The 27,111-nt window shown below is 42.2% G+C and overlaps 1 protein-coding gene across 3 annotated transcripts; it reads left to right on the plus strand.

The window, feature by feature from the left end:
- Positions 1–26,844, plus strand: PDPN (podoplanin). 3 transcript variants are annotated; one of them, XM_044996472.1, is made up of 6 exons: positions 1–327; positions 14,414–14,499; positions 15,691–15,820; positions 19,977–20,015; positions 20,733–20,844; positions 24,850–26,844. In XM_044996472.1, exons 1-6 carry the CDS (start codon positions 258–260, stop codon positions 24,854–24,856), a joined length of 444 nt encoding a protein of 147 aa, XP_044852407.1. In that variant the 5' UTR covers positions 1–257; the 3' UTR covers positions 24,857–26,844. The 3 variants fall into 3 exon arrangements, with proteins under 3 accessions (XP_044852407.1, XP_044852410.1, XP_044852409.1); XM_044996475.1 differs by having other exon boundaries at positions 20,733–20,838; XM_044996474.1 differs by lacking the exon at positions 24,850–26,844 and having other exon boundaries at positions 20,733–20,848.
- The last annotated feature ends 267 nt before the right edge of the window (positions 26,845–27,111 follow it).

The raw sequence follows: 27,111 nt of genomic DNA on the forward strand, positions 1-27,111 counted from the left end.
ATAGCCTCCCACCCCTGAGTTAACAAAAAATGCTGACTCCATTCTCAGTTACTTTTCTTTAGCTATATAGTTATCACTCTGGGAAAACCTACCCCTCGAGCTACTGCACTCAAAGGAATATCTGAAACCCCAAAGTTTTTCCACAGTGATTTCTGCTTGTGATTTCAACTTTCCCCCACGCTGTCTCTAAAATAATCAGAATTTGGAATAGTTTGATCCCAGGATTGGAAACCTATTCTCTAACAGAACTACCAAAGATGTTTATTCAAACTCAACTCCTCATCTTCCTCCTAGGGAGCATGCCCTTCAGGGCGTTTGCTGAAGAAGGTAAGAAGAATCCTATGATGAAATTATGTCCAATGATTTGTTGTAATTAACACAGATTGTGTTGTTCTTATTCATTTGCAGCGGGACTGGTCTGTGTTGTTTATGAAGCCCTCCCTTTTGAATTCTTAAAGCCACTGTTGAGTGAGTGTCTAACATGAGAGAGACACATCCAAGTTTTCAAACTGGTAAATTTTACTGAGTGTTCAAAACCAGTTTTTGTGCATGTTGCCTTTTACACAGGAATGCAAGGGAACTATTATAAACACTCAGTGAAAGCATTACACCCCAACAGCCCTTGAAAATGTCTCCAGTTTTACCATGCACTGTGTGCAGGAGGATACTGTCAGCAATGATTTTGTGTAACTGAAATTAAACAGTGGAACCTTTGATACCAAAGCGATTTTTATTCGAAGAACAAATTCTTTATAACCAGATTGCACTGCATAGTTCGGTGCACTGTAGCGATGGAGGACTTTCACACTCCTGCACTTTCAAAGGGGGGGTTGCTAATGCTGATTTCACTATAAGCATGTTTGACTGCATTTCCATATAAACAAGTATTGTGACAGTTCTTGAGGAAATGTATGAAATGGCAAAAATTACTGATTAAGACAGGTTCTAAGCAAATGTAACTAGACTCTGAAATGTGCTCTGTGCCTGCTCAGGGGGAGTACATTTTGCAAACTATGTCTTTTGAATGTTAGGTATTAGAAGCATGAAATACTCTGCATTCTTAGAGTTCTTGGATTTTTTTATCCAGCTAAAATATATAGGGGTAGATCTGATCCACTTACACTAAATAGCAACAAAGAGTCCTGTGGCACCTTATAGACTAACAGATGTATTGTAGCATGAGCTTTCATGGGTGAATACCCACTTCGTCAGACACATGAGACGCATGGCATGTGTCTGACAAAGTGGGCATTCACCCACGAAAGCTTATGCTCCGATACATCAGTTAGTCTATAAGGTGCCACAAGACTCTCTGTTGCTTTTTACAGATCCAGACTAACACGGCTGCCCCTCTGATACTTTACACTAAATAGTACCTTTAGTCCATGATGAGTCACATTGAAACTGAGTAATGTGCTATTCAATATAAATCAAGATATCAGAATCTGGCCAAAAGGTAATTAACATCAGTGGGGTTGCAGTGGTGTAATATAGCGGGCTTTTGCCAACAGAATTCTGCATGACAGGATATTATTTTTATAAAATGTGTTAATCATGCCCAGAATTTTCAAAAGCAGAAAAATATTTTGCAAGCTTTTGCTTTTGGGAAGCTACTTACGACATTGGACCAGCTCCTCATCTGAATCAGCCCAGTTCTGTTGCAATCTGTGGCGCTATGTCAGTTTATACCAGCTGGAGACCTAGCCCACTGTCACTGGAACCGCAGGTGCTCAGCACCTCCGAAAATCAGGCTCAAGGTGTCTCAAGTTGGGCTCCCAAACTTTACAGCAACCCAAAGTCAGTGGACACTGTTGAAAATGTTTGCCCATTCCATTTTGTGTTTCCCAAGATAAGCACACATGGCTCAAATCTCCATTACCCTGCACCTCCTCGTATAGTCCTTTACATCAGTGCAAAGTGTCAAACAGTATTTTTCTGATTTAGCATCATTTTACATTGGTTTTTGTACTTACTTTTCACCGGTATAAATGACTACACGAGCAGCAGAGAAATGGTGAATCCGCCCAGCGCTGCTGTCCAGTTTTAAATGCACCAGAATATCCAGCTGTGAAAAAATGAAGCAGGGAGATATGTAATTGCTATCTGTAATTACTGTAACCAGTTTTTGAGATGTCAGAACTGCAGCCGAAAGAGGGCTTTTTTAGTTGTTTAAGAAAGGAAAAAACCCTTACTTTCCCTGAGCGCTGACGCAAGGAGCGTGGCTGCGACAGAGTGGGTGTTGTGCCCATCTCCACTGAATGAGTCACAACACTACAGTTCAAACTGTGTTAGCCAGAAACATGTTTAAACACAGCTCTTGCTGGCAAAGTGCTAGCATGGTTTTCCTGGGCAGCTTGGATGGAGCTGAACTCTGGTGACCTCCGTTAGAAGTTGGTTTACAGAACCGTGCTATAGACTGAGGAGCATTTTAATAGTCTAATCTGTCGTCTATTTTGGGTTAAGATTTTTGAGACACAAAATTCCAAGTGGGTGCAGCACCAACATTGGTTGAATCTGCGTCTGGTGTAGTACCACTGTGTCATTTAACTTGTACCCATTAGTGATTATGGATAAACAAATCCCACAGGACTAATACAATTTCCTTGGCCAATAGAAACTAAACTGATGAATTATTTATTTTATTTTTTGCACTGTGTTAGACAGAGTTGTGTCTAAACATAATTATTCCAACCTAAATTATCTCAACCTCTGGGCCTGCAAAACTGGCTGGAGATTTTGTGGAAAGGGACTTTCCTTGTAAGATTTCTGGTACTTCTTGCTTCCGCTTAGGCTAGAAATAAACCTGGCATTGTCTCTTGGTGGCATTTTGGCCTTTCCATTTCTGGACCTGGACAGAATCTGGAAGGGCAGGTTCGGTTTGAGTTTGGGACAAAGTTTTAGAAAGATTCTTATACGATCTTCCCCCAAGCTACTTAGTGCCTCATATACCCAACCCAAGACCTGGCGATAATCCCCGTCTATCCTGGTATTCCATATGAACCACTCTACCATTGAAGCAGGTTGGCAGTATCAGCTACTTCCAAGTCTCTGAGTCTTAGCCAAAGCCAGATGCGCACAAAGCATCTGGGGCACTTGTGAGCCAACAGGCCTTTAAAACATATGATTTAAAGACAGCAGCCAGTGCAGACTGAGCAATGGGGAATATCAGCAAAGGTACAAATAGTGTTGTGAGGAAAATCTGTGACTCCTATGGGAACAGCCAATAATACAGAAACATTCTCAGCCCATGGATGCTAGGGTGTGTCTGCGTTTCAAGACGGAAGTGTAAATTCCAGCGTGAAGAGACATAAATGTGCTAGCTTGAGAGAGGGAAGCTGTGGCAGCGCAAGTGGTGGGAGGAGTTAGCTGCCCTGAGTACACACCTAGCATCGTGAACAGGTACATACTTGGCATGGCTAACCTCTCCAGCTGCTCACACAGTGCAGCTACACTCCGCTTCCAGTGAGCTTGCGTGAGACTGTCTCCTTGAGCTGGAATCTACACCTTCATCTTGACGTGTAAACGGACTCAATCTACAACATGGCCCGCGATGAACAAAGAGCTATGTGAACTTTTCCTTTGGCCTTTGTGTCTGTCTTAGTATCGGGGAAAAATTCCCAATTCAGTTAAGAAATAGTCTTCCAGTGGATATCAGCCCTTATTGCAGAGAATGGACATTGTTTGCTTTGTTCTCCAATCAAGTTCTCCATGTTAGTTAAAAGAAAATGAAAATTAAGTCCTTGAGTCTGTGTAACGTCACTGGAAAAGAAAATCTTCCCATTTAAAGATCACAGCAGTTCTTTCATTTGCTGAAAGTGCATCGTGAAAGCTGGACACAAAGGCTAGATCCTGAGCTGGTGTAAAACAGCATAGCTCCACTGGATCCATGGACTTACACCAGGTGAGAATCTGGCCCTAACAATTTACCAGCAAAGATAAACCACTGTCTGGCACCATGGCTGTGTATCAAAAAGACAAAAGTACAGTCACAGATTATAAACAATTACAGAAAGCTTAGTCCAGAGCAAACAGGCTGCTGGACTCCACTTCAGCGTACTTCCTCCTCGGGACATTGTTTTAAGCAAGCCTGAAGCCACAAACTCATACACCACAGAAATCTCATACACAGACACATACACAGACACACCCATAATTAATGCAGCAGCAGAGCTCTCACAGCTGTTTGGAGTACAGCTTGGTATCCCGTGTTTCTCAGTGAGATGAATGGTTGGGAAAAAAGGGGTGGGGCGGGGAAGGTCTCCCAAACAGGAAACAAATGAGAAAACCAGTAACAAACATTTAGAATTTATTTCAAACACGATGCCTCAGACATCTGGCCACAGGGCCTCAGAGGGGACAGCAGTAATGGAACCATACTGATGTTGGCATTGTTTTCTATTGCCTTATACTTTTTCATCTCACAAATACCCGGAGAAGCTTCCTGTTGCTAACAAACTCCATAATATCCACCAGAAATTACATTTGAAAGACTTGCTGAGGGCAAAAGAGTCTATCCACCACTTCTGTCCCACTTATACCGTCTTATGAGGACTTCAAAAGCGTATAGGCCTTGAGCTAACCCTCTGCAGTGGGTAGATTTCATGCTGAATGCTTTCCAGAAGGGCCTTCATAATTATGAAACCCATCCACCTACTATGTGTGAGAGATGGAGTGTATATGAGTGTGTCTTGCTGACTACCCAGAGAGGTACATCATGAACAGTAATAAATCTTTGTGAAAGCCAAATTCAAGTCCAAACAGTTTCAAATTTCTAGTGTTGAGCATATGTTCAGAGAAACCAATAAATATGGACATTAAGAGGCTGATTCAGCAAAGCACTTACGCATGTGCTTAAAATTAAGCATGTGTGTTTAAGTGCTTTGCTGAATAGGATATTTGGGAAGGAAGCAGGTCCAGGAAAGGCTTCTTTTATTGTAATACCAATGATTCTTCCTAGCCATTGTTTCCTCTTTTTTCATATTCTTTATTCTGTTTGAATTGTACATAGATTCAGCCTACCTTCTGCTATGAGATGAGCTGCATGCTGCACGCACTGTACAAGAGGCTGACACACCACTTGAATTTATACTGTTTGCTTATGTACTTGTCAAATTCAGATCCCTGGGACTATCTCAGCACTGCACTCTGCACTCCTGTAGTGCATGGATGAGTGCAGTACGTTACTGTACTGTAGTTTCAGATGCCAGGTGCATACCTTTAAGAGGCTAATACAAGACAGATTCACACCCAATCTGGACCTTGATATCTGCAGTCTTGGTGAACTGCTCAAGCCCCAGAAAGCTGTGTTTCTGGCTCCTCTGGAGGCAGAGATATTCAAAATCTACTAGGCCTGCAGATGGGGCAGCTATTGCAATCATGGGACAGCAACAGTAGTGGCTTAGCTAAATGCTACAGTCATCAGGCATCAATAGATGCTAGGTGAGATGCTACATTCATGGGACTGCAGTACTGAAGGTAGAGGATTTAATGGACCAACATGGATGACTCAGGAGACAGCATGACTGAAGGTGTAAAGCCCTTGAGAGGTTTTTTCCCAGCTCTAACTCTATAAGGAGTATATTGTAAGGAACTATCCTGCAATGGCAGGTAGTGATCTAGTCAACAATATTGGTCTTTCTCCTGACATCTTTGGTTCTATGGCTGGTTTTCTGCTGCAAAATAAAAAAGCTGTAATCTCTGAATAGTAAAGAGTCACTCTCCCTCCCTTGGCTTTGCCTCATATTCATGGCTATTGGTCATTTTCATGATAATAGTTCTCCAGAACTCTAGTCATTTTCCCTTGCATCTACCCCAGTTAGAATATTACTTAATTTTGCAGGCGTCCTTTATATGAGCAAAGTTAAGTACAGTATTGGAAAGCTCAGAGGATTTATTTAGAATCAGGATGTTTCTTTGCTAGCTGGCCGTGCAGGATCAGACTCAGAGATGGAAAAGTGCCGGCCTCGTTCCTCTGGCTAGACTCGTCAAGGCACCAGAAACCATCTGCTGCGGGGTGTGGCGGCCAGATACACCAGCCACAGGAAATGTTTCCGACAGTTCAGCAAAATGTTGTCATGCAACACGAACCACATGGAGCGGCTAGACGACAAAGCACGTTGCAACATAAATCAGGCCCCAACTGGATCCCGTACTGTGCATCAGGCGCTTGCTTTCAACAAGAAGATGCTTTCTTAGGTTCACAGTGTTCTCCCATTCACCTGCCTTCAGTGCCAACAAAAACCAAACAAACAGACCCCAAGTCCATATGTCAGTAAGTGTATTGGGCACCAGCATCAGGCACTCCAGGGTTTAATTGACACAGACTGCATCTTCCTAAACAACAAAAATAAAATCAGGGCAGCGCCTTTCAAAATGTCACTGCACAGCCACGTGTCATGCCATGATTTTCAGTCGCAAAATACCATTAAGAATTATAAGACAAAAGAGCCAACAGCACTCTGAAAACAGCCATGCAATGCTTCCAAATACTCCATTGTTGCTCCTCTCAGGATTTTATTCTGAGTTTCATGATATTTTATATTTTTGTTAAAGCTTGAGCTGCTGGAGTCATGTGTGTAAGTGAGAACTTCAGCTTCATTTTTAAAAAGTCATTTCCTAGTTGCAGAGAGAAAAAAACCTTGAAAATGTGACCCCTAATAGCTCAAAATCCAGAAGGTAAATAAAAAGAACCCCAAATGTATTATTTTTCAAAAGGCCATGATTTTTAAGCTAATATGATTATTTGGGGTCCTGACCCGTGATTTTTCAGTTGGCAATAATGTGGAACCCACCCAGTGGGTTACAGATTCTTTGTACTTAAACTCTTAAGTCATATAAGAACATGAGTTCATCAGAACAGTCATACTGGGTCAGACCAAAGGTCCATCTAGCCCAGTATTCGGTCTTCCAACAGTGGCCAATGTCAGGTGACCCAGAAGGAATGAACAGAACAGGTAATCATCAAGTGATCCATCCATAATAGAAAATAACACATTGCACATGTAGAGAGAAGTGAGCAGAGGTGGTAGGGTTGGCTCTTGTTCTGGATTAGGTTTAAACTGAGATTGAAACCAAATCATGGACAAGAAGATTGGATTTGAAATCTAGAGAGCTGCTTGTGTGAGATTTTGTTCTCAAATGTCAGAAACCCTGTGAGATAAGCTGTTTTTGTGAGTTTTCCACCACTTTGAATTTCCGTCTCCAGAAGTGGCCATATCAGAGCAAGTCCCAGAAGAAAGGCTCCTGGCAGATTCAGAACTCAAACAATAAGGGGCAAAGGTGGGTCCATACCCAGGGATTTGAATCTCAGACTCAGGTGGGTTAGATCTATGGTAAGTAAAGGATATATAGGGATCACTTTGCCCACTACTAAATGGCAGTTGTCTCTGGAGTAGAATGAACGAGCTGAATATTACACACATTAACACTATGAATGCAATAGTTTACGGCAAGAAGTGAAGCACGCTGTCTCCAAAAGGGAATTTCAGCATGGAGAATGTAGTTACTTCAGGTAGAATTTGGTCCGGACACTTAGGTTAATACACCCATTGTTACAAACAATGCCATAGGGTCTTTAACAGCCATAGGTGCTCAGGAAGTCTCCCTTCCAAGTACTTACCTAATACTTCTTTTGTGGTTTGGATACAGTTAATCGGATTGAAAGTTCCATTTTTTCAGCATGAACTAAATCTGTGGTAGCATTCAGAAACTGCAGTGTCTGCAAAGTAGGCTACCACATAATATTTAATTATAACATGACAAGATGGGGAACTGGTGGTTTGGGTCCGACTGAAACACAAGCATTTAGTTAGCCCATAATAGTGGGTATCTCATTGGCCTAGATGAAGATTTCACCATGGCACCACTGGGGGTATTATTAGACATAAATAGATTTTCCTTGGTCTAACTTTCTGGTCCCACATCATTGGCGGTGGCTTCTCTCAAACTTCCATCTTTGATGCCTCCCAGACTTAGCCCTCTGGTAAAGAACATTTTAAATAAGAAGCGACTTTGCTCCTAAAATCTGAGAATAAACCCTAAGCACCAAAATTGTCTGATGTCATAATGGAGATGACTGCGCCAGCAGAGAATTTGGCCCTACTAGAAGCATGATGAGCAGTAAGGACGACATTAGCCATATTGTAGAACAAATACGGCACTAAATTTTCTAGTACAGCCCAGTTCTTAAACAGCTCCATTAAGTGGAGAGGTGTTTCCTCTTCCTCAATAGCATAATTTTCATGCCACACAATGACATCGCCTACGCTAAAAATTAATATGTACATTCATAAAACCTCATATATCTTGCAATAACCATTTTAATACAAGTAGTGACATGCCAGCTCTGCTCCTTTAAATTAAATGTACAAAGCACTAAACAGAGTTGTAGAGCCTAACTCTGGCTATAGTTCTATGCACATAAAGAGCAGAAGCAGGCCCCAGACCTTTGGCAAAACTATCCAAGCAACATTTTGGAGAGTGGCATGGTGAATATATTGCTTCCCATCTTGGAATCACGTACAGGTGTCTTTGCTGCTATATTTGCCTGAGAACGCCACAGTTGTATCCTGCAATATTTTTCCAAAATAAATGTTTATTGACCGTAAGGTCTTTCCTTCCAGAAGCAAAAACCAGGGTAGTTTAGCTTCAGCAACATATGACTCAGCAACTAATGGGATAATCTGCCAGTTTTGTCACCTCCACCAGTTTCGTAAATTGGATTTTTCAGGAATCTAAAAGTTACAATCTTTTGAATATTAACAAGAACTTTATGTGTGGAGTGAAGTTTGAGACCATGGAAGTTGTGAAGCAGGTGACCAGTTTGCATCCAGAGCTGAACCTAGAGGTTGTGAAGTGCCACCTAAACCAAAATAAAAGAAACTGGTGAGTTTTTCACAGCTCTAGTTGAAAATAATGTTCTTCAAAAGCTCCTATTCCCCCCCGCACACACACACACACATACACACACTTGTTCCGAATCAATCTTGTACTAGTTTGTATCCAATAGGTAGCAATTACTTTGGGGATGGAAAGAAGCCAGGTTTCCTCCAAGCTTAGGTAGCATGTGTAGATGGCGGTCCCTTGGCTTTCATGAAAATCTCTACACTGTGTGATGCAGTCTGGACTGCACCTCCCATTGTTTCCTGATGTGACATATGGAAGCTTGATAGGTGGTTTTGGTATCTTCTGTCTTCTAAAGCTTCTTTGTTTTTCTTGGAGATACCTGAGAGACATGCTAACTGACATCTGTCATGCAATTCCTGCTCATTTTGTTGACCTACACAACAGGCCTACTTCGAAAATAATCATAAGAGGCTTCTCCAGGAGGTTGTCACACCATGATAAACAGCGAACCATGAGCTCATCTTTTCAGATGTGGGCCATGGGATGTCTAAGCATTTGAAATATTTTCAAAGCAATACTGAGCTTTCAAAGACATTGTGTCTGGTTGTGGTGTGAGAAGTTGCAACCCAACAGCAGTTGGGGGCTGTGAACTGGAATGCACCCACTTAGAATTTGGCAATGCACATTGCATTGATTAATCCACATCTGCACCAATCTACAACTGAAATAACAATGACAAGAGATGAAGCAGTGGTAGGAGGGAGTCATGGTTCCAAAGGGGAATGTTTATGTTTACAAACTGCTTGGAAATAATAACAGAAATGGATGTCGAACTGAACTGCTGCTTTCTGCGGTGGTTCCCTCTAGAATCTGGATCAGCTTGGGTGAAATTTATATCTGTACACATGGTCAGTAATGGACCAAGCCCATGCACTACTTAAGTCCCAATTAAGCCCCCTTTTGAAGACTTAAGGGATGAATGGGTGTTGTGCTGAACACTTGCATGGGGTGAATTTCACTCCCAGTGAAGACAGTTTCCCCCCAGATTTGTTCAAATATTTTAAACTTTGGAAAGCTTGAAGGTGAAATCCGAGTCACATTTTTTCCTCTCCTGTGTGCTCACATTGGTTTGTAACCAAAAAATTACTTGTTAGTCAGGCTACACATGCTGTTTTATTATGGTAAGAGCACTTGCAAGCACTGGGCCTTCTACACTGCTTTTATGACTGGAGAGGTGCTCATAAATACTGGACTGCCCCAGTTACATAAGTTTTCTCCAGTATGACTCTTGTGATAAAATCCTGGCCCCATAGAAGACAATGAAAACATTCTCATTGACTTCAGTGGGGCTGGGATTCCAGTCTGGGATTCCAGACTCAGGACTTGTCTTCACTACGGAGCTAAATCGGCACGGCTGCAATCGATACACTCTAGTGCAAACACACTCAGTCAATGGGAGAGTGCTGTCCCATCAATTTCTGTACTCCATTGACATAGTGTAGCGAGGACCCCGCAGTAAGTAGATCTACGTCGACTTGAGTTATGCTACTAACAACCACCAGTTGTAGTGTAGACCATGCCTCAGATGGAGTGCATTCCTTGTGTACAATAGTATACGTGTGAGAAATGCATTTAACTACATTAGTCACTGTGTATTCAGATTTAGGGTTGACAAACGTAACAAAGTATGAAGTTTTGCAAACCTCTGGTTTTTGGGGTCAGAGAACTAATGAGAGTTTACAAACCCTTTTCACTTGCAAATGAAACCCAAAAATAAATAATAGATTTTAAGGCCAGAAGAAACCATTAGATCATCTAGTCTGATTCCTTTATAACACAGGTCACAGGATTTCACCCAACTTCCAGTGTATTGAGCCCAATGTTTGATTATCTGCCAGAAAGGCATCCAGCCTGGATTTGAAGACAGAGAATCCACAACTTCCCTTTGTTTGTAGTTTGTTTCAATGGTTAATCACATTCACTGTTATAACATTATGTTTTATTTCTAATTTGAATTAATCTGTCTTCAGCTTTCAGGGATTGGTTCTTGTTCATATGCTTTTTTTGTGTGTGCTAGATTAAAAAGTCCTTTAGTACTTGATATTTTCTCTCCATAAAGGTGCTTATATGCCATGATCAAATCACCTCTTTATCTTATCTAATCTAAGATAAAGAGATGGAGCTCTTTCAGGCCGTGCACTATATAAATAACTAATGCAAACATACAGACAAAGACAGATTTCCTACACTACCTTTGGCATACAAAATTGGATTATTTCACCGTCCCTCATGTCTCTCTTTGTGAAGCTCACTAATTCTCTACTTGTTCTGCTGCATTGTTTCCTTTCAGCGCCCATACTATAAAGTAATTCTTAAGGGCTGAAAGCCGTTGCACTGCCAACAGAGTAATTAATTTCTTTGAATGGGGTTCTTGTTATGCATGTACTGAACTTCTTTCACTTCCCATGTGGGGTTTTCCTCCATTCATTGGTTTTCTCCATCTGTGCTTATTCTATGACTAGTGTATAAGGGATGTTTTTTCAGTTGGGAGGGGGATTATAACTTTAACTGATCCTCACAAGTTGCGTTGTTGAACTCTCAAGCAGATGTTTCTTGGTTTACACACATTATATACAACACCCTAATCCAAATATTGTAATGTAAAGCCATTACTTTGTAAGCCCAAAGACGGCTGAAGACAAAGTATTTTATTCTGTATCTGCATTTAGACTTTTTCTGTTCAGTAACTGGATTTTTCTTTTTAAATATTTGATATTCGGTAGCCATTTCAGATCTGGAGAAATGCCTTTATTAAATACTTTATGGTTTAGATCTGCTCCGGAGAAACATTTAATATGTATCAGTATTTGCTCTTTTAGAACATATTCAACGATAGAAGAGAAAAATCAAACCATTTAAAAAAAATAATTTAGATAGAAGGATTTTTACATTATTTTCCAACACAAGATGATTATTATATTATAAGATCACTGGGGCAGTGATGTTATGTGAATACAGTGCCTAGTAGGGATGTAAATATCCGGTAAAAAGTTAACTGTTTAAGCAATGAAAAATATTTTGTTTAAATGGTTTAAATGGTTAACCAATCGGGCGCGGCTGGGGTGGCTTCAGTCGGGGAGTGTGGCTAGGGCTGTTCCAGCTGGGCGGCAGTGCTCTGGCCACTCTGGCCAGGCAGCATGGATGGGGCCACTGGGGTCAGCGGGCCAGCCGGCACGGGGCTGCTGGGGTCGGCCGGATGGCCCAGGGGTTAATGGTTAAGGCGAGTTAGCTGGTAAGACTAATGCTTACCGGTTAACATTTTACATCCCTATTGCAATGGAGCCCTGATCTTTGATTGGTCAAGGTGCTACCACAACACAAATAATATACACTACTCCTTATTACCCTGGCTCACCAGAAACAAATAGTAAACAGTCCTTCATTCATTAACAGCAAATAGATCTCAGGAGGTAAATAATACTTCCATTTAGAATAAAGAGATAAGTTAGGAGATGGATAATGGGCTATACAGCTTTTCGTATGTAAGATGCAAGTTCAAATTCACCCTGGTAGTGACTGAAAGCTGTTACCCTCGATGGCTGACTGGAGTCTGTGTGAAATTGCTTCAGTGATCTTGATCTACTTCCCAGTGGACATCATGGAAAACAACTGCAATTCATGCGCATATGAACTGTCTGAGCAGTGAGAACAATCAGGACTGAAGTAGTCCATCGTTCAGGTCCAGGTTTTCAGAAGTGACTAGTGATTTTGGTTGCCTCAGATTTTAGGTGTGCAAAATGAAACGTCTGAAAGGGGCCTGATTTTCTCTTGAATACTGTGAAATAGAAACTACCCAATGAGGGAAGCAAAAAATCAGATACTGATTGTTCAGAATACTCTGATTATTAACAGGGATGGTTTTCAGATTTTTGAGCCCCTTGGTCAGGTCAATTTTGGGTGAACCAATTCTCTGTATTTTCCTCTGCCACAACCCCTTTTTTCATGCCCTCTCCAGGCAATAAACTTATCCAACATCAGTCCTATGTCAAATCTGGGCCTGTCACACAAGCTGGTGTACAGGGTATACACCGTACCTGTGGTGTTCCATAAGCACTTCTTTGGATTAAACTACATATGTCTTGGTAAGAAAACACTAAGGCCAACTGTTCCAAAACTTGCATGTTTCCAGTATGGCACCAGCATCCATACTTAGGTCTCACTGATTTCAATGGGACTCTTCGTGTGCTTAAAGATACATAAATGCTTAAGTGCTTTCCTGGATCAGGGCATTGGTACCTCAGTAGGTAGCGTGGTTTTCAGAGATGTGAATACCAACAGCTCCCATTGAATTCAAGCCTTAAAACTTTGTACATTTGAAGCTTTGTCACTGCCTACCCTTCCAAAAATCACTAGAAATAAATGATGAGTACTATGGGAAAAGCTGAAGTTACAAAGACATTACTAGCATTGGGGGCTCAGAATTTCACCTATTTTTTCTCTTTGATCTCTACCATTTTACAGCAGAAAGGCCTGAAACTCTGAATATTGCTGGTATTCGAAGCCTTGAGCTGAGAGTTTCAAGAGGAGATGGGGATGCTCAGCATCTTAAAGGACTGGACCTTTATTGTTTTCTGTACAAAATCAGATGTTAAGTTGATTTGAAGTCTATACAGTGACAAATAGATAAACTGTTTGACTATCATCGCTATGGCGTTCCATTGCGGTTTAGTGAAATAGTCAGGACAACTGTCTTAATTTAATTATTTCTTGATAGAGACATTTCTAATAAATGCACTGAAGCCCAGACTGGAGGAAAATATATATAGTGCAGTATGTATTCGAGGAAAGAAGAACTGGATATGGAAATCAGTGAGTAATTTAGAGATCACTCCACAGCACTTGAAGAAATTTTGTGCAGAAACCAGATGCACATTGAGCACCTCCATCAAGTGTATAATAATGCCAGTCGTGGTAACAGGCAAACCCAGTCTAATTTAGAATTAAACTATATCCGATTAAACTTGCTTCTAGGGACTTGTCTTTGTATTGTCCTTAGTGGGGAAGTGCAAAACCTTCCCAAACACATGCCTTTGAGAGTCCTCTTCACAGTTCAGTGCTCTATCAGATGAATTCCAATGGCACAAGAGAGCAGCTGTTCATTGTTACTTTAAGTCAATCACAGGTGAATATTGTTTCGGCATCCAGGGACCTCTCTAAAAAGCAAAATCCTACTTCTTCCATGGTAAGGCAAGCATCACGAGTTCCGTTTACAGGACCTGGTGGACTCAACACCTCTGGCCAAAACTCTAGCCAAACTTTAAACATTGTAAATAAAGAACAGCTGATTTCTTGGCCAGGATGCTTAATACAAACCAAAGACTTAGGCCACAAGGTTAAACCAAGGTATATTGCTACTATACATGTGTAGACATATACATAGCGATAGGTAGATATGGCAGTGGAGGTAAACTATCTCATGTTGAATATACTTAATTTGGAGAATGTTCAATTTAGCCATAATAAGTGAACATCAACTGAATCTCTAATTCATTTTCTGTGTTTCCCTTAGCAAGCACAGTTCAACTGGAAGATGAAACAGTATCAATCGATTTCAAAGACAGAAATGACTCAGAGATTGAAGAAAGGCCAACTCTGGTGGGTGTCTCTTGAACTGAGGATCTTCAGACCTAGCTGGCACTGTATGCTTTGTCTTCTTGCTTTGTCTTTTGAGCAGTCAGATTTTGAGCTTGTGGCTTTATGGTAATAAGTGATGATTTGTTCCAAAAATAAAGGGTGGCCAAATACCAGTTTTTTGCTTTGCAAAAGTTTGGGTGGCGGGAGATGAAGCTGAAAATAATTATAACAACATTTGCTGAATTTCACAGAATATTCAGGGCTTGCTATGCACTGTCTTATACCAGTTCTGCCCTCCATTGGCTTCGGTGGAGCTGCACTGATGTTGAACTGATGTAATACAATGGACAAACAAATTTGTAAATTTCTATGACACTGGGTAAAACTCCCCTTTCCTTGCCTCTGCATTGACAATGTTTTGCTGTTAGTGATTGCTGTGGCAAGCAGTTCTAACTTTCAGTTGCATTGACTGTTGTTCCTTTACAGTAAAGTTGAATTAGTGACAATGAACAAAAACCTGAGGATTTAATTTTTCCCTTTAGAAACTGATGAACTGGCATATTGTCCTCTATACTGGAAATACTTCCCCACAGCTGCATTCCTAAAGCTGGGCTTCATGGTGGACATAGCTTATTACTGATCAGTAATTCAGCATGTGTTTTTCACACTGCAAATCCAGACAGTCAAATATAGACATATTATTATTATGAAAACTTGTAAACCACACGACAGCCAAACAGGGCTGTTTCTTTTCTGTCTTTGTTTCACACACTTTTCTTTTTTGTGAAACATAGGGCTTGATTCTCAACTGATCTTGAGCTGGGGATAAAAGGTACCTGTTTGTGGCTCCCTGATCATGTGGCTGCTTCGGAGCCAGTCCTGGGGTAGATTTGAGCAGCCTAGGGGTTGCTGGACTGCAGCATGGTCACACTTCATCCCCATCAAGCCATTCACAGGAGGATCTGCAGGCAATTGCATAGGAGACTGCTATGCTTTCTATATGCCCACAGGGGACTCCCTCAAACTAGGACAATAGGATACCTTTTCAGTCCCTCTGTGCTGCAGGAGTAGAACAAAAAGAGCAGAGCTGACCTCAGAATCCAGACATTGGACTTTATGCAGGCGAGGAAATTAAAGTTCTGCCTTTATATATAAATGTTAAAGAGACTGGGTCTTACTTTGTCTCTCTCTTTTTACATTCACTCCTCCCAGTTGCCCACACAACTGCACACCATAAGAGACCTGTTCCCTTTAGAAGAGCTAATAACCACAGAAAGTATGGTCGCCGATAATGAAGACAGCGAGAACTCTACTGACGCAGATGTGGTTGAAAATTCTGAAGGTAGAAGCCTTTACTTGTGATTTTTAGTTTCACTCGACTGTAAGTTATGTTCACTGAGGTTCATGAACCTGTCAAAGCCAAGCTGGACCCATTCATGGCTTTGCACTGAAATCCCATGAATTCTAGTGGTTGGAACTGAGTTTTGCTTTGGCATATGAGGTTTGTTTCAAAATGGAAAGTCAAAGTGGAACTGGGATGACATTTGTCTAGCCTCACTATGAAATAGTTCCACAGATCCCTGCAAAGCAAATTTCATACAGTTGTCTGGAACAGCCTGGCCATGGGCTCTGGTTTCCTAAGTACCTGCAGCCCTTCACCTCCCAAACTGCTGTTGCTCACACAAGCAGTTATTGGAGATGTCACTGCCCCAGGTCACTCCCTGTTCTACCTGGACATGGGAACTGGCTCTATCTGTTGATAAATAAGAAGACATTAAGTTAACTACAGTCCTCAAACAAAATTTCTGTCTTTTGTTGCTGGTTTCTCTGTCTGCTTTTTTATGCTGCAGCAGTTGCATATCCCTGGACAAAAGATCAAACACATTTGTTTAAAAATGTTCTTCGGTCTCCTTACCTGATTCTTTGTCTCTGCTACTAGTCTGGGCATCTCTTGACTTTGTTCATTATTAAATAACAGAAGCAATGGTAACCAACTCTGAATTTTACAGGGGGAGTTTCAGACTCACTGTCTAAAGTCCGTGTGGGTGATTTGAAATCACTGACCTCTAGGAAAGAAAACAGCAATTGTGTTTTATCTACTTCTGGTTGCTACTCAAGTAAGGAGTTAATAACACTGGCTAGAGAAAAAGATTGTGCAGCCTCTGTACAAACTTCCCCCACACAAGCTTTGGCAATGCATTGCCATTCCAATCTGCAACACACTTGTTCGTTCAGGCTTGGTTCTTTATTAAGTAGAGACTGTCACACATGCCAAATTGTAGCAGATTATGGGGTGGATGCAGGCCAATGACTACTTGGAATTAGTATGTGGTGACCAAATTATCTGGCCCCAAGTTTCTGGAGTTCAAAGGTATATGCATTAGTTAAGCCAATGCAACATCAAGTTCCTACCATTTTATTTATATACTAAAAATCTTCCAGTCTTCAAAATAAAAGCTATTTCCCAACAACCATAATAATTATACTGTGCACAGTAATGCTTGCTAAACACTTCTATTCAAGGATCTTACAGTGCTTGACATTAATCAATACACAACACCGCATTGCAAGGGAGCTAGTATTATCTTCATTTTACAGATGGGGAAACGGAGGCATAGAGAAGAAAAGTGACTTGCTCAAGGTTATCAGTGGCAGAACTAGGAATAGAACCTAGATTACCTGCATCCCCAGCCAGTGCTTTAATCACAAACCATTCTGCCTCATAACAGCTGCAAGCCCTTGATAGGCAATCTCACCAGTCACCTAAAATAGAGAACCCTTCCCTAAATTAGTGCTGTTCAGAATTTAATACCCAAAGAATCACTTTTTCATCAGGTGCAGCCTGAGATCCACCAATTAACTGCAGCATGATACCCTGAAACTGCATGGTGACACTGGGTCAGTATTCGACAATGCAGCATCTCCGACTCCATTTGATGATGAAGCAGCCTTTTAGCTTCCCCCATATCTCTTGTCCATTGAGAGAGGCGAGGTCTCCCCTTTCTCTCTCTCCCCTCAATCTTTTGGACACACAGGGAGAAGACCTCCTGTCTCTTAGCAGCTGAGAGGGGATGGGGAGGGTTTCTCTTTCCAAGCTGTTGGATGGCAGGGATTGTTTCTCGTCTCCTTCTTTCCCCACCACCACCCCTTTCCTGGTTACTGTTAGGTGGGGCAGGTACATGCCAAGGGGGAATGCACCTCCTGGCAGCTCTGACACGGTCAGTGAGTTTGATCAGCATCCCATCACAGGGAGTGTCAGAGGGAACATCCTAAGGGCTTGTCTACACTACCGGCCCAATCAGCAGGCAGCCATTGATTCAGCAGGGGTCGATTTATCGTGTCTAGTGTAGAAGCGATAAATTGACCGCCAATCACTCCAGCGTCGACTCCGGTACTCCACCTCAACGAGAAGCACAAGGGAATCGATAGGATAGTTATTCACGTAGCTGAAGTTGCGTAACTTACATCGATCCCCTGCCGTAGCGTAGACCAGCCCTAAGTCAATGGATGAAGATAGCATTCAGGGCTTTGAACAGTCACAAACGGGTTATCACTGATCTACCCTATTTTTATTGGTACCTTTCCATGTTAAGACTAAGAGGAATGATTAAATGCTCAGGAACTGTGAGAAGGAAAGGTTTGTGCATTATTATAACCATTTTTAAGTGCCATAAAAGATTATGGGTGTGCTGAGCCGTCCTAGTCATCAGTGCCCAGTTTGTGCCAAAGAGCAAAAATATCTTCCCAGTGTCTTACTTCTTCTGTCAAAACACAAACAAAGCCGTCCTAAAAATGATACATTTTCCTTAAAACATTGGCATTGTGTCATAAAGCATCCTACTGCTGCACTGTCAGATTGCAAGCTGTGCAGTACAAACTCGGGGGGGTTGGCCCCATGGAGTGCAGATACTGTAAGTGTAACAGATATGTTCAGGTCAGACAAGCTCATGGCATCCAAAACAAACTTGCCTTCCTGTCTGCTTAGGCAGAAATCTAGAGCAGAATCTGAAACAAATAATGAAAGATTAATGTCTCTGGGCTCAAGCCTCAAATAAATCAGTCCAAGTTTGACTGGCCCACTTAAGGATCCAATGTAGGAAACAAAATGATATACCAAAGAAACGACACTAGTTTTAATATCTGGAACACTGATCACTTCCCTGCCTGTTTGTTGTCCTGATTTTAACCAGGCAGGTGTCACTCTGCAGTTAGATTAGCTAAGTTATTGCTACGATTTATTATACAAAAAATTGTGCTAAAAGAACATTAAGGTTGCAAAGTCAAGCACTCAAAAGCTAGGAAACGCCAGAGTTAAGGTTATCTGTGAAATCTAATTTACAGTGGTGTTAGATCAATAGAGCTACACTGGTGTTGATCCTGATTCACACCAGTCCAAGATCTCTTTAGATTTCTGTTTGTCTTTGGGCTGGCCTACACTCACAAGTTAGGTCGACCCAGGGGTGAAAAATCCACACCCCTGAGTGACATTGTTAAACTGACCTAACCCCGGTGTAGACTTGGAAGAATTCTTCTGTCAACCTAGTTACCACCTCTGGGGGAGGTGTATTAACTGTAGTGACAGGAGAAATCCCTCCTGTCACTCTAGGACAGAGGTTCTCAATCCACAGCCCAATTAGTACACAGCTGCAGCCCAGGTCAGATGTGTGCTACAGGCTGCAGGCTCCGGGCTGCCGGCTCCTGACTGCGACACAGCCCCACATGGCAGGGCTCAGGGTCCAGGCAGCCGGCTGCTGCCCGGCCCCATGCAATGGGGGCCTGGCAGGATCTGGGGTCCTGGCAGCCGGCTGCCGTCCCTCCAGCCCCATGCAATGGGGTCCCAGCGAGATTTGGGGTCTGGACAACCAGCTGCTGCCCGTCCCCATGCAACGGGGTCCCGGTGGGATCTGGGGTCCGGGCAGCTGGCTGCCGCCTGGCCCCACCCAGCAGGGTCTGGGGTCAGGGTCCTGGCTGCCCCCCACTCCCGTACAATGCGGCGTCAGGGTCCCCACGCAGCAGGATCTGGGGTCCAGGTCCCTGCCCCTCACCCCACACCCAGCTCTCCGCTCCTGGCCCCACTCTTTGGAGGGATCTCTGGGTGGAGGGTGCTGAGCATAGGGGTTTGCAAGGGGTGTTAGGTGGGGGGCACTGTGGTTCTCAACCTGCGGCCCACAATGATAAATAGGTTGAGAACTGCTGCCATAGGGAGTATCTACACTGAGGAGCTGCAGCTGTGCTGCTGTCGCATTTTACGTGTAGACAGCCTTTATTTCAGCTGCGAGGCTCAGTCTCTTCACAACTCCTTTTACTCTACGCTCTCTGGGTGCTCTCTATTTACACTCACTCCCCAACTAACACCCTATTAAACTGCACACCTGTCGTGGTTTCATTCTCAGACCCGTTGGGCTGTAGTTTTTATAACCTCCCCTACAGTGTGACATCACGGTATGAACACCTAACAGTCACCGTATTAAAAAGTTATTTTGGTTCTTTCTTTCCAGACGAAGCGGGTGGCGAGTCAGGGACTACAGACGAGAAAGGTAAGTAACAAAATTGGTTATAAAAGGAGCAGATGCATTTAAATCCCACATGAGACATGGCTATGAACTTTTAAAGGGCCTGTCTCAAAGCCCATTGAAGTAAATGGACAAACTCTCTTTGACTCTAACCAGCCCAAAGAAAGTGAGCAAGGAAATTGCTAAACCTAAATGACATTTTCAAGTGGTTTGCAGTATTGTTGTAGCTGTGTTAGTCCCAAGGTACGAGACAGACAAGATGGCTGAGGTAAAATCTTTTATTGGACCAACATCTGATTGTGAAAGAGAAGTTTTTGAGCTATACAGAGCTGAAGAAGAACTCTGTATAAGCTCAAAAGCTTGTGTCACCAACCAGGGCTTAATATGCAATGAAAGAGGTGCCGAGGCTCAAGCAATTTTTTTTACTTTCATAACTGATGCAGCAAGCCTGGAAGTGCCGGGGCTCTGAACTGCCAAGCGTAGAGGTGCCGGGGCTTAGCCCGGCACAAATTAAGCATTATCACCGACAGAGTTTGGTCCAATCGCCCCGGTCAGGTCTCTCTAAACCAAAATGACATATTTTACAGTTCACAGGATTCAGGGAAGATTCTCACGGAATCGAATGTGACAAAAATAATTCCGTTTTACTACAAAGTATTAGGACCTCTTACTATCTGGCCCCATAGTTATACATGGGTTACGTGGAAAACATGCTAACATCCTATACATTTCCCCACTCAGATGGCCTGGCAACAGTTACACTGGTTGGAATCATCGTTGGAATCATAATAGCGGTGGGAATCGTTACTGGGATCATCATTGCCGTCGTGAGGAAAATGTCGGGCAGGTACTCGTAAGTAGATTACTAGGCAGGCTTTATGGCTAGAGGCTGCTATAGCTCCGGTTTCAGTGACAGACACACTTCGAAAGGACTTTGATTCCATTGATTTCACAGGGTGGGGGAAATCAAGCCCCAGGTCTGGATACATTCCAGATAAGCACCCAAACATTCAAGCAGTTTATCTGAACCCCAGGAGAGACTGGAAAGCTCTCAGGAATGGGCCCTAATATTTCTAGCACATCTGCTTTTGGACATAGTAAAACATAGCTTGGGACTGCCCTTTATCGTGGCATTCGGTGCTTTTCATTCCAGTCGTGGCTGGAAAACAGAAGTGAAGGGGGAAGAAGGGAAAGAAATATCTAAGCTTTAAAAAAGTTTGATCAACATCCACTTCCACATATAAAAGCATAGAACCATAGGGTTAGAAGGGACCACAAGGGCCATCTAGTTTAACCCTTTGCCAAGATGCAGGATTTGTTGTGTCTAAACCACCCAAGACAGACGGCTCTCCAGCCTCCTTTTGAAAACCTCCAGTGAAGGAGACTCCACGACCTTCCTAGGCGTCTGTTCCATTCTCCTACTGTTCACAGTTAGGAAGTTTTTCCTGTTATTTAATCTAAAACTGCTCTGCTGTAGTCTGAATAATTTACTTATTTATTGGTGGTGCTGAGGGATGGTGTGTCAGTTTCTTTCCTCCACTCCTCCAACTGGGTCATCTACAATCCTTAATCATTTATACCGTAGAGACACAGTTAGTCAGGCAGGGGTGAGCAGAGACAAGAAAATGTTCTCATTCGCTGACCTGTTTCTTGTGACAGTCAGTCCCCAGCCAAGGAGCCTTAGGGAATGATAAACTGATGCTGTCAGAGCAGACTCACCAGAGTTAAAAATCAGACTGAGGCATTCTTCTCTGGAACATGCCTCTAACTTCTTTAATATCTGTTCTGTGCAGGTTTCACTCAGTGCATCAACCTGCGGCAGAGTCATCTGTCTCATGCTGGTATCTACAAAAAGGCCAGATTCTAAACTGGGGTTAACTGGCGTAGCTCCAGTTCAAACCAACTGAGGATCTAGTCCCGTCTCTCAGCTTCAGTGTTTATGAGAATATCAGTACAAATCAAAGGAGACGGACCCAAAGGGCTGTCTCCCTTTAGTCTATTTTTTCAATTACATTAAATTATGATCTACATTTAATACTTTAAAATTAGTTTAAATTGGTTTTTAAAAATTAATTAAAGGTATCCCTACTGAAAGAATTAGCGCTAAGCTTAGCAGATTCTTGGTCAGAGAGTTTATGCATGAAATTATCCTGGCTGCATACACCAACCAGAAAGATGCAGGTGCAAACACCTATTTAGCTGTATTTGCATGTACTATTCTCTGATTTACATGCAGAACAAGGCAATGGCATGTGCAAATTAAGCACACCGTTCTACACAAACTCTTTGAAAACCTGGCCATCATAAAAAACAAATAGTAAAGACAATCTTTTTGTTTTGATTTTATTTGGCCTGTTATATGTCTGTCAGACTTCTGAGTCCAGAAAATAATGGGTTCATTCCCCCAACCTTCCCATATTTTTTTTTGAGTTTTTGATTCAAGTAAGCCCAAAGAGCCAAATAAACATTGGCTAAACCCCACCAAGTATCTAGATGGTTTTCATCCAAAATCATAAATCAACACAGATCTGTTGAAAAGCTAGTCCAGGCTCATTTCAAGATTCAGGAATCCAGTTTGAGAATTTAGTGTTTACAGTAAAACCCCCAAATTGGAGAACTTTGCATGACTTTCGGTGCGATTCCAAATTTTTCAGACAATGTCAGTTTCTACCTTCATTGAAAGACAGCGAGGCTATATGTGTAGACTGAAGAATGGCAGCACCAGCTAGTAGTTAGTGCATTAGACTGAAACCGAGGAGGCTTGGGTCATAATCCTGGCTCTGAAATTGATTAGTTGTGTGTCCTTGGGTGCACCATTTATCCTCTTTGTGACTCAGTTTCTCCTGTAAAATGGGGAGTACTAACCATACCTATTCCACTTAATCAACCGAAGGCAAATCACCCTGTTCCTCATTGCGCTAAGCCTAAGAAAACAAGCTTGGCTTTGTCTGACCCTGTAGAGTTAGGAGAATTCTCAGGGACAGTTCCATAGCCATTAACGCAAACTCAGGCCTGAGGAACAGTCCACAGCCCATTGAGCCCATGTGCTGGCAAGAATGGCTAGTGGATCCATGTAGTCCCTCTGCCTCCAAGTGCCCCTGCATCCCTCACCAAGTTCTGCTAGGTCAGTGGTTCTCAAACTTTTGTACTGATGACCTCTTTCATATAGCAAGCCTCTGAGTGCAACCCCCCCCCCCCAATAAATTAAGAACACTTTTTAATATATTTAACACCATTATAAATGCTGGAGGCAAAGTGGGGTCAGGGTGGAGGCTGACAGCTCACGACCCCCCATGTAATAACCTCACGACGCCCTAAGGGGTCCTGACCTCCAATTTGAGAATCCCTGTGCTAGGTAATGGCTCAAGTGGAGCTTTAATGGAGTCCAGCTCTATATTGCGATTTTGTATCTGGGAATCTGTGCCTCCTCTCCCCATATGGCTGTGGAGAAGGAGAGGATTTGCCCCTTATGGTTTGTAATGCACATTGAAATTCTCTGACAGAGAGTGCTCTAAGTACTGAGTGTTGTTATTATTTCCTGTTTAATTTATCCAGCAAATATGTTTGTTGTGAAATGGATGTGTACCCAATGCAAACAGATCCTTTTCATTTCCCATTTCTGCTCCAATAGAAACAAGGAAACAATATTTCTCTACACATTGTCAATGGAATCTATGCATACTTTCCATCGCCAACATCATAGGTCATCATAATGAAATGCCAAACTGCTTTTAAAGTATTTTAAATGCTCTCCTGTCACCTATCATTTAACCGGTATGTGACTGTGTCTGGAGCTAATATTCCAAGTTTCCAGAGTCCCTTCAAAATCTTCCACTCTGGTGGCATCTGCCTCCTTCCTGCTTTTGGAAGACAATTTTCCACGTATGGTGGTGTCAAATGGAAACGCTATCTCCTCCAACCCTTGGATGTGCCTCTCAACTTTCTACTGTTCTCTGTTTAATCTCTTCCCTCATGTTACCAATTTACCATTGGGAGAGATAGTGCTACAGAGAGCTACCACCTCTACAATGGGGCAATCAATAGTAAAGCTGGAAAAAGGATGAGGAAGGGATAAATTGCAAATATATCATCAATATTAGGACCTCCATTCAATTTTTTGTCAGATTTGAGCCCTTACACTATGTTAAAACCCATTCGTGAATTTGCATAGCTTCAAAACTGGTCTGCATGATTTGGTAGAACACACCTGCGTCAATGTTTGCAAAGTGCTCAGATCCTAGGATGACAAAGCCTTCTAAGGAGATAGAGAGAGGATAATATTTTCAAAAATGCCTGACACTTGTGCGATTATCATTTAGGCACTTTTGAAAATCCCACCCAGATACGGGTGCTCTGGAACAGCACATGTTCTCATAATAGAGTTTCAGGAGGATTTAAGTGGCATTCTGCTGGCCACTGCACAGGGGTGAGTTTCACCTTAAGGTGACTCATTTTGAAGCTGGAATACCTAGAGACAACACTGGATCTTGCATAGGCTGTCCTCTGTTCACTTCTGACATTCTTGGAATATATTCTAGTACTGACAAGATATATGAGCAGCAAGTCGAGCCCATGAGTGCTTTGCAAAACTGAAAGAAGTAAAAATGTATTGAATACTGTATTTGGGGAATGCACTTGACCCTGCTTTAGTAAATGGATAGCAGAAGCAAGCTGCACTGGTGATAGATGGGCACTGGAGAGAGGAAAATATTAACTGGGAAGGGGAGGAAAGAGGCAGTAGGAAAGACAGGGAGGAAGAGGTGAGAGATGACAGAGAAGACAGACAATGAATATATTTTTCTGACTCTGGGACACAAAATAGTATAATGTCACCCCATTTTTCCATTTCTTTTCACAGGCCCTAAAAATAAGTGAAGAAGGAAATCATGTCATTTTAAGCCAGAAAATAAAAGTGCTTCCTATTTTACAACTGCTAGAGACTCTGTTCCTGTATCGCTGTGAGAAGATGATCCATGGAAATCGTGAATGCAGAATTCCAAATCCATGGGGATCCCACACAGCTTTCCGGAGGGATGCTTTACAGACTTATCAGAAATGCAATGATTCATAGGACTTTGATAATCAAAAGTATTTAAGAGGAATGAAAAAAAAACATGCTATAGAAAAGAAAAACAAAAAGTAAAGCCACATGCAGTTGAAAGGTGCTTTATCGGTAGTATAAATACAATTGCAGATAGGTGTTAAACCATGCCAGGAAAAAGTCGTCATCTCACATTGTGTCCTGTTGGTTCCTCTGAAAAGTTAAATCCAGATTCTTTTCTGTTATAAGCCCACTGTGAAGTCAGAAAGTCTGGTGTATCCTTCAGTGCTATAAATGTTTAAAACCACCAGTCCTTATAGGATGTTGATTTACTGAATCTGTATTGTTTAGCAAGGTAAGAAAGTAACATCATCCTAACAATCTAGAATTGACTTCAGAGGGAGACAACTATATTTAAATGATGTAAGCAAATTGCATTCGTGGCCTGGCACTTAAATCGTTCTGGTAAGGATGCTGCACTTCTATAAAGAAAAGCATGGTGGGCCCAGCTGGAACTGACCTACCAAGTCATCTCTCTGACTGTTGTGCCAAGACCTTCTGTCTTCTCTGTTGCAGAGATGTGCAGGGATTGGAATACACATCCTAACTTAAGCAGTGCTAGGAAAATACCCATTTTTGATGGGTCATCGTAACCTATTACTCAACAAGAGTTGGATTTGATGTGTAGACGATGTCTGAATCAGTAAATGGCATTCTTTTTATACCGTTTTCTTTTCTTTTCTTTTCTTTTTAACTGCATGGCAGGCTGAGTTTGGCCACACACTGTGCCACATCAGATCACTGCCTATATTGATGAGGTGTAACACTTCTCTGGACACAACATAATTTTTACCATGGTATACATGATGCAGTGGGACAGGATGTGACTGAGATTTTGAAGTAAAAGGCTTTAAGTTCCAAATGGCTGCAAAATATCATGTTTTGTAAGGGCCTACTCTGGAATCCACTTCTACAGAGTGGACTAAACATGCCAACTTTTCCAGATTTGCTCTTCCATTTCCTTTGTCTGCCATGATCTATCATATAGAGCTGAGCTTTGGAAATAAAAAAAAGATGGTGTATCTTATGTCAGATTTTGCAACCGTTAATCTTGATTTTCTTTTATACTATACACAAAACCACTTTAATTCTTACCTCTCTGAATCTTTCTTCCTTCTGTTACTGTCTCTCTGTCCTGGATTCTGTTTGTCTTTTACAGACTTTGGCACATTTCTTTTATTAAAAAAATCAAGTGTATTTAAAAATGTCTATGTACCAGTCTAGATACACTCATGAGAAAAAATACTTTAGAAACAGTTTGCAGTGCAAGGCTCCAACTTGTGCATCAGTGAATCCTGATCTCTGGTGACTACGTTGAGCTCAAAGTATAGAGATTAGGAGATGAAAATAATTCTAGAGATCAGCAATCATTTTAATTTAGCAGACTTCAAGTTTAGGGCATTTTAGTATGGCTTCCATCACGTTCAGCCCTGTGTTTCATCGAGCTGAGCTTGTGCAAACTTTTCTATCAAGAGAAGGGCCCAAACTGGAAAAAAAAATCAAATCTGGATCTGGGGGTTGGGATGTTTTGATACAGGCTTTTGCTCTGGCCCATTTATGAGTCCAATTTGCAGACCTGGGATTTTTTAAAAAAATCTCAGAATTCAGACATGTTTCGATACAGGGTTTTGGTTTGGGCCTGGATCTTTAAATCTATTTGCTTCCACAGTCACTGAGAGGACATTTGTAATGTCAAAAGTGGAATGCAACATTCTCTTCTTTGTCATCAACTAATTATAAAGGATGAATTTCACCCTGGACACAGGTCAGCTCAAGGCCTGTGCACACCAAGGCTCACTTAAGGCAGGGTTTCTCAAACAGGGGTCGCCGCTTCTGTAGGGAAAGCCCCTGGCGGGCCGGTCCGGTGTGTTTACATGTCCCGTCCACAGATCCGGCCAATCGCGGTTCCCACTGGCCGCGGATCGCTGCTCCGGGCCAATGGGTGTTGCTGGAAGCTGTGGCCAGGACGTCCCTCAGCCTGCACCGCTTCCAGCAGCTCCTGTTGGCCCAGAACAGCGA

The sequence above is a fragment of the Mauremys mutica genome, chromosome 21 (genome assembly GCF_020497125.1).
Source record: "Mauremys mutica isolate MM-2020 ecotype Southern chromosome 21, ASM2049712v1, whole genome shotgun sequence".
Classification (NCBI taxonomy): Eukaryota; Metazoa; Chordata; order Testudines; family Geoemydidae; genus Mauremys; species Mauremys mutica.

Excerpts from the sequence above, each read along its gene's own strand:
- PDPN (XM_044996472.1), top strand. The coding sequence starts at position 258 with ATGTTTATTCAAACTCAACTCCTCATCTTCCTCCTAGGGAGCATGCCC. Across the intron at positions 328-14,413 it reads CAGGGCGTTTGCTGAAGAAG|CAAGCACAGTTCAACTGGAA; the intron begins GTAAGAAGAATC and ends TGTTTCCCTTAG. Across the intron at positions 20,016-20,732 it reads AGGGACTACAGACGAGAAAG|ATGGCCTGGCAACAGTTACA; the intron begins GTAAGTAACAAA and ends TTCCCCACTCAG.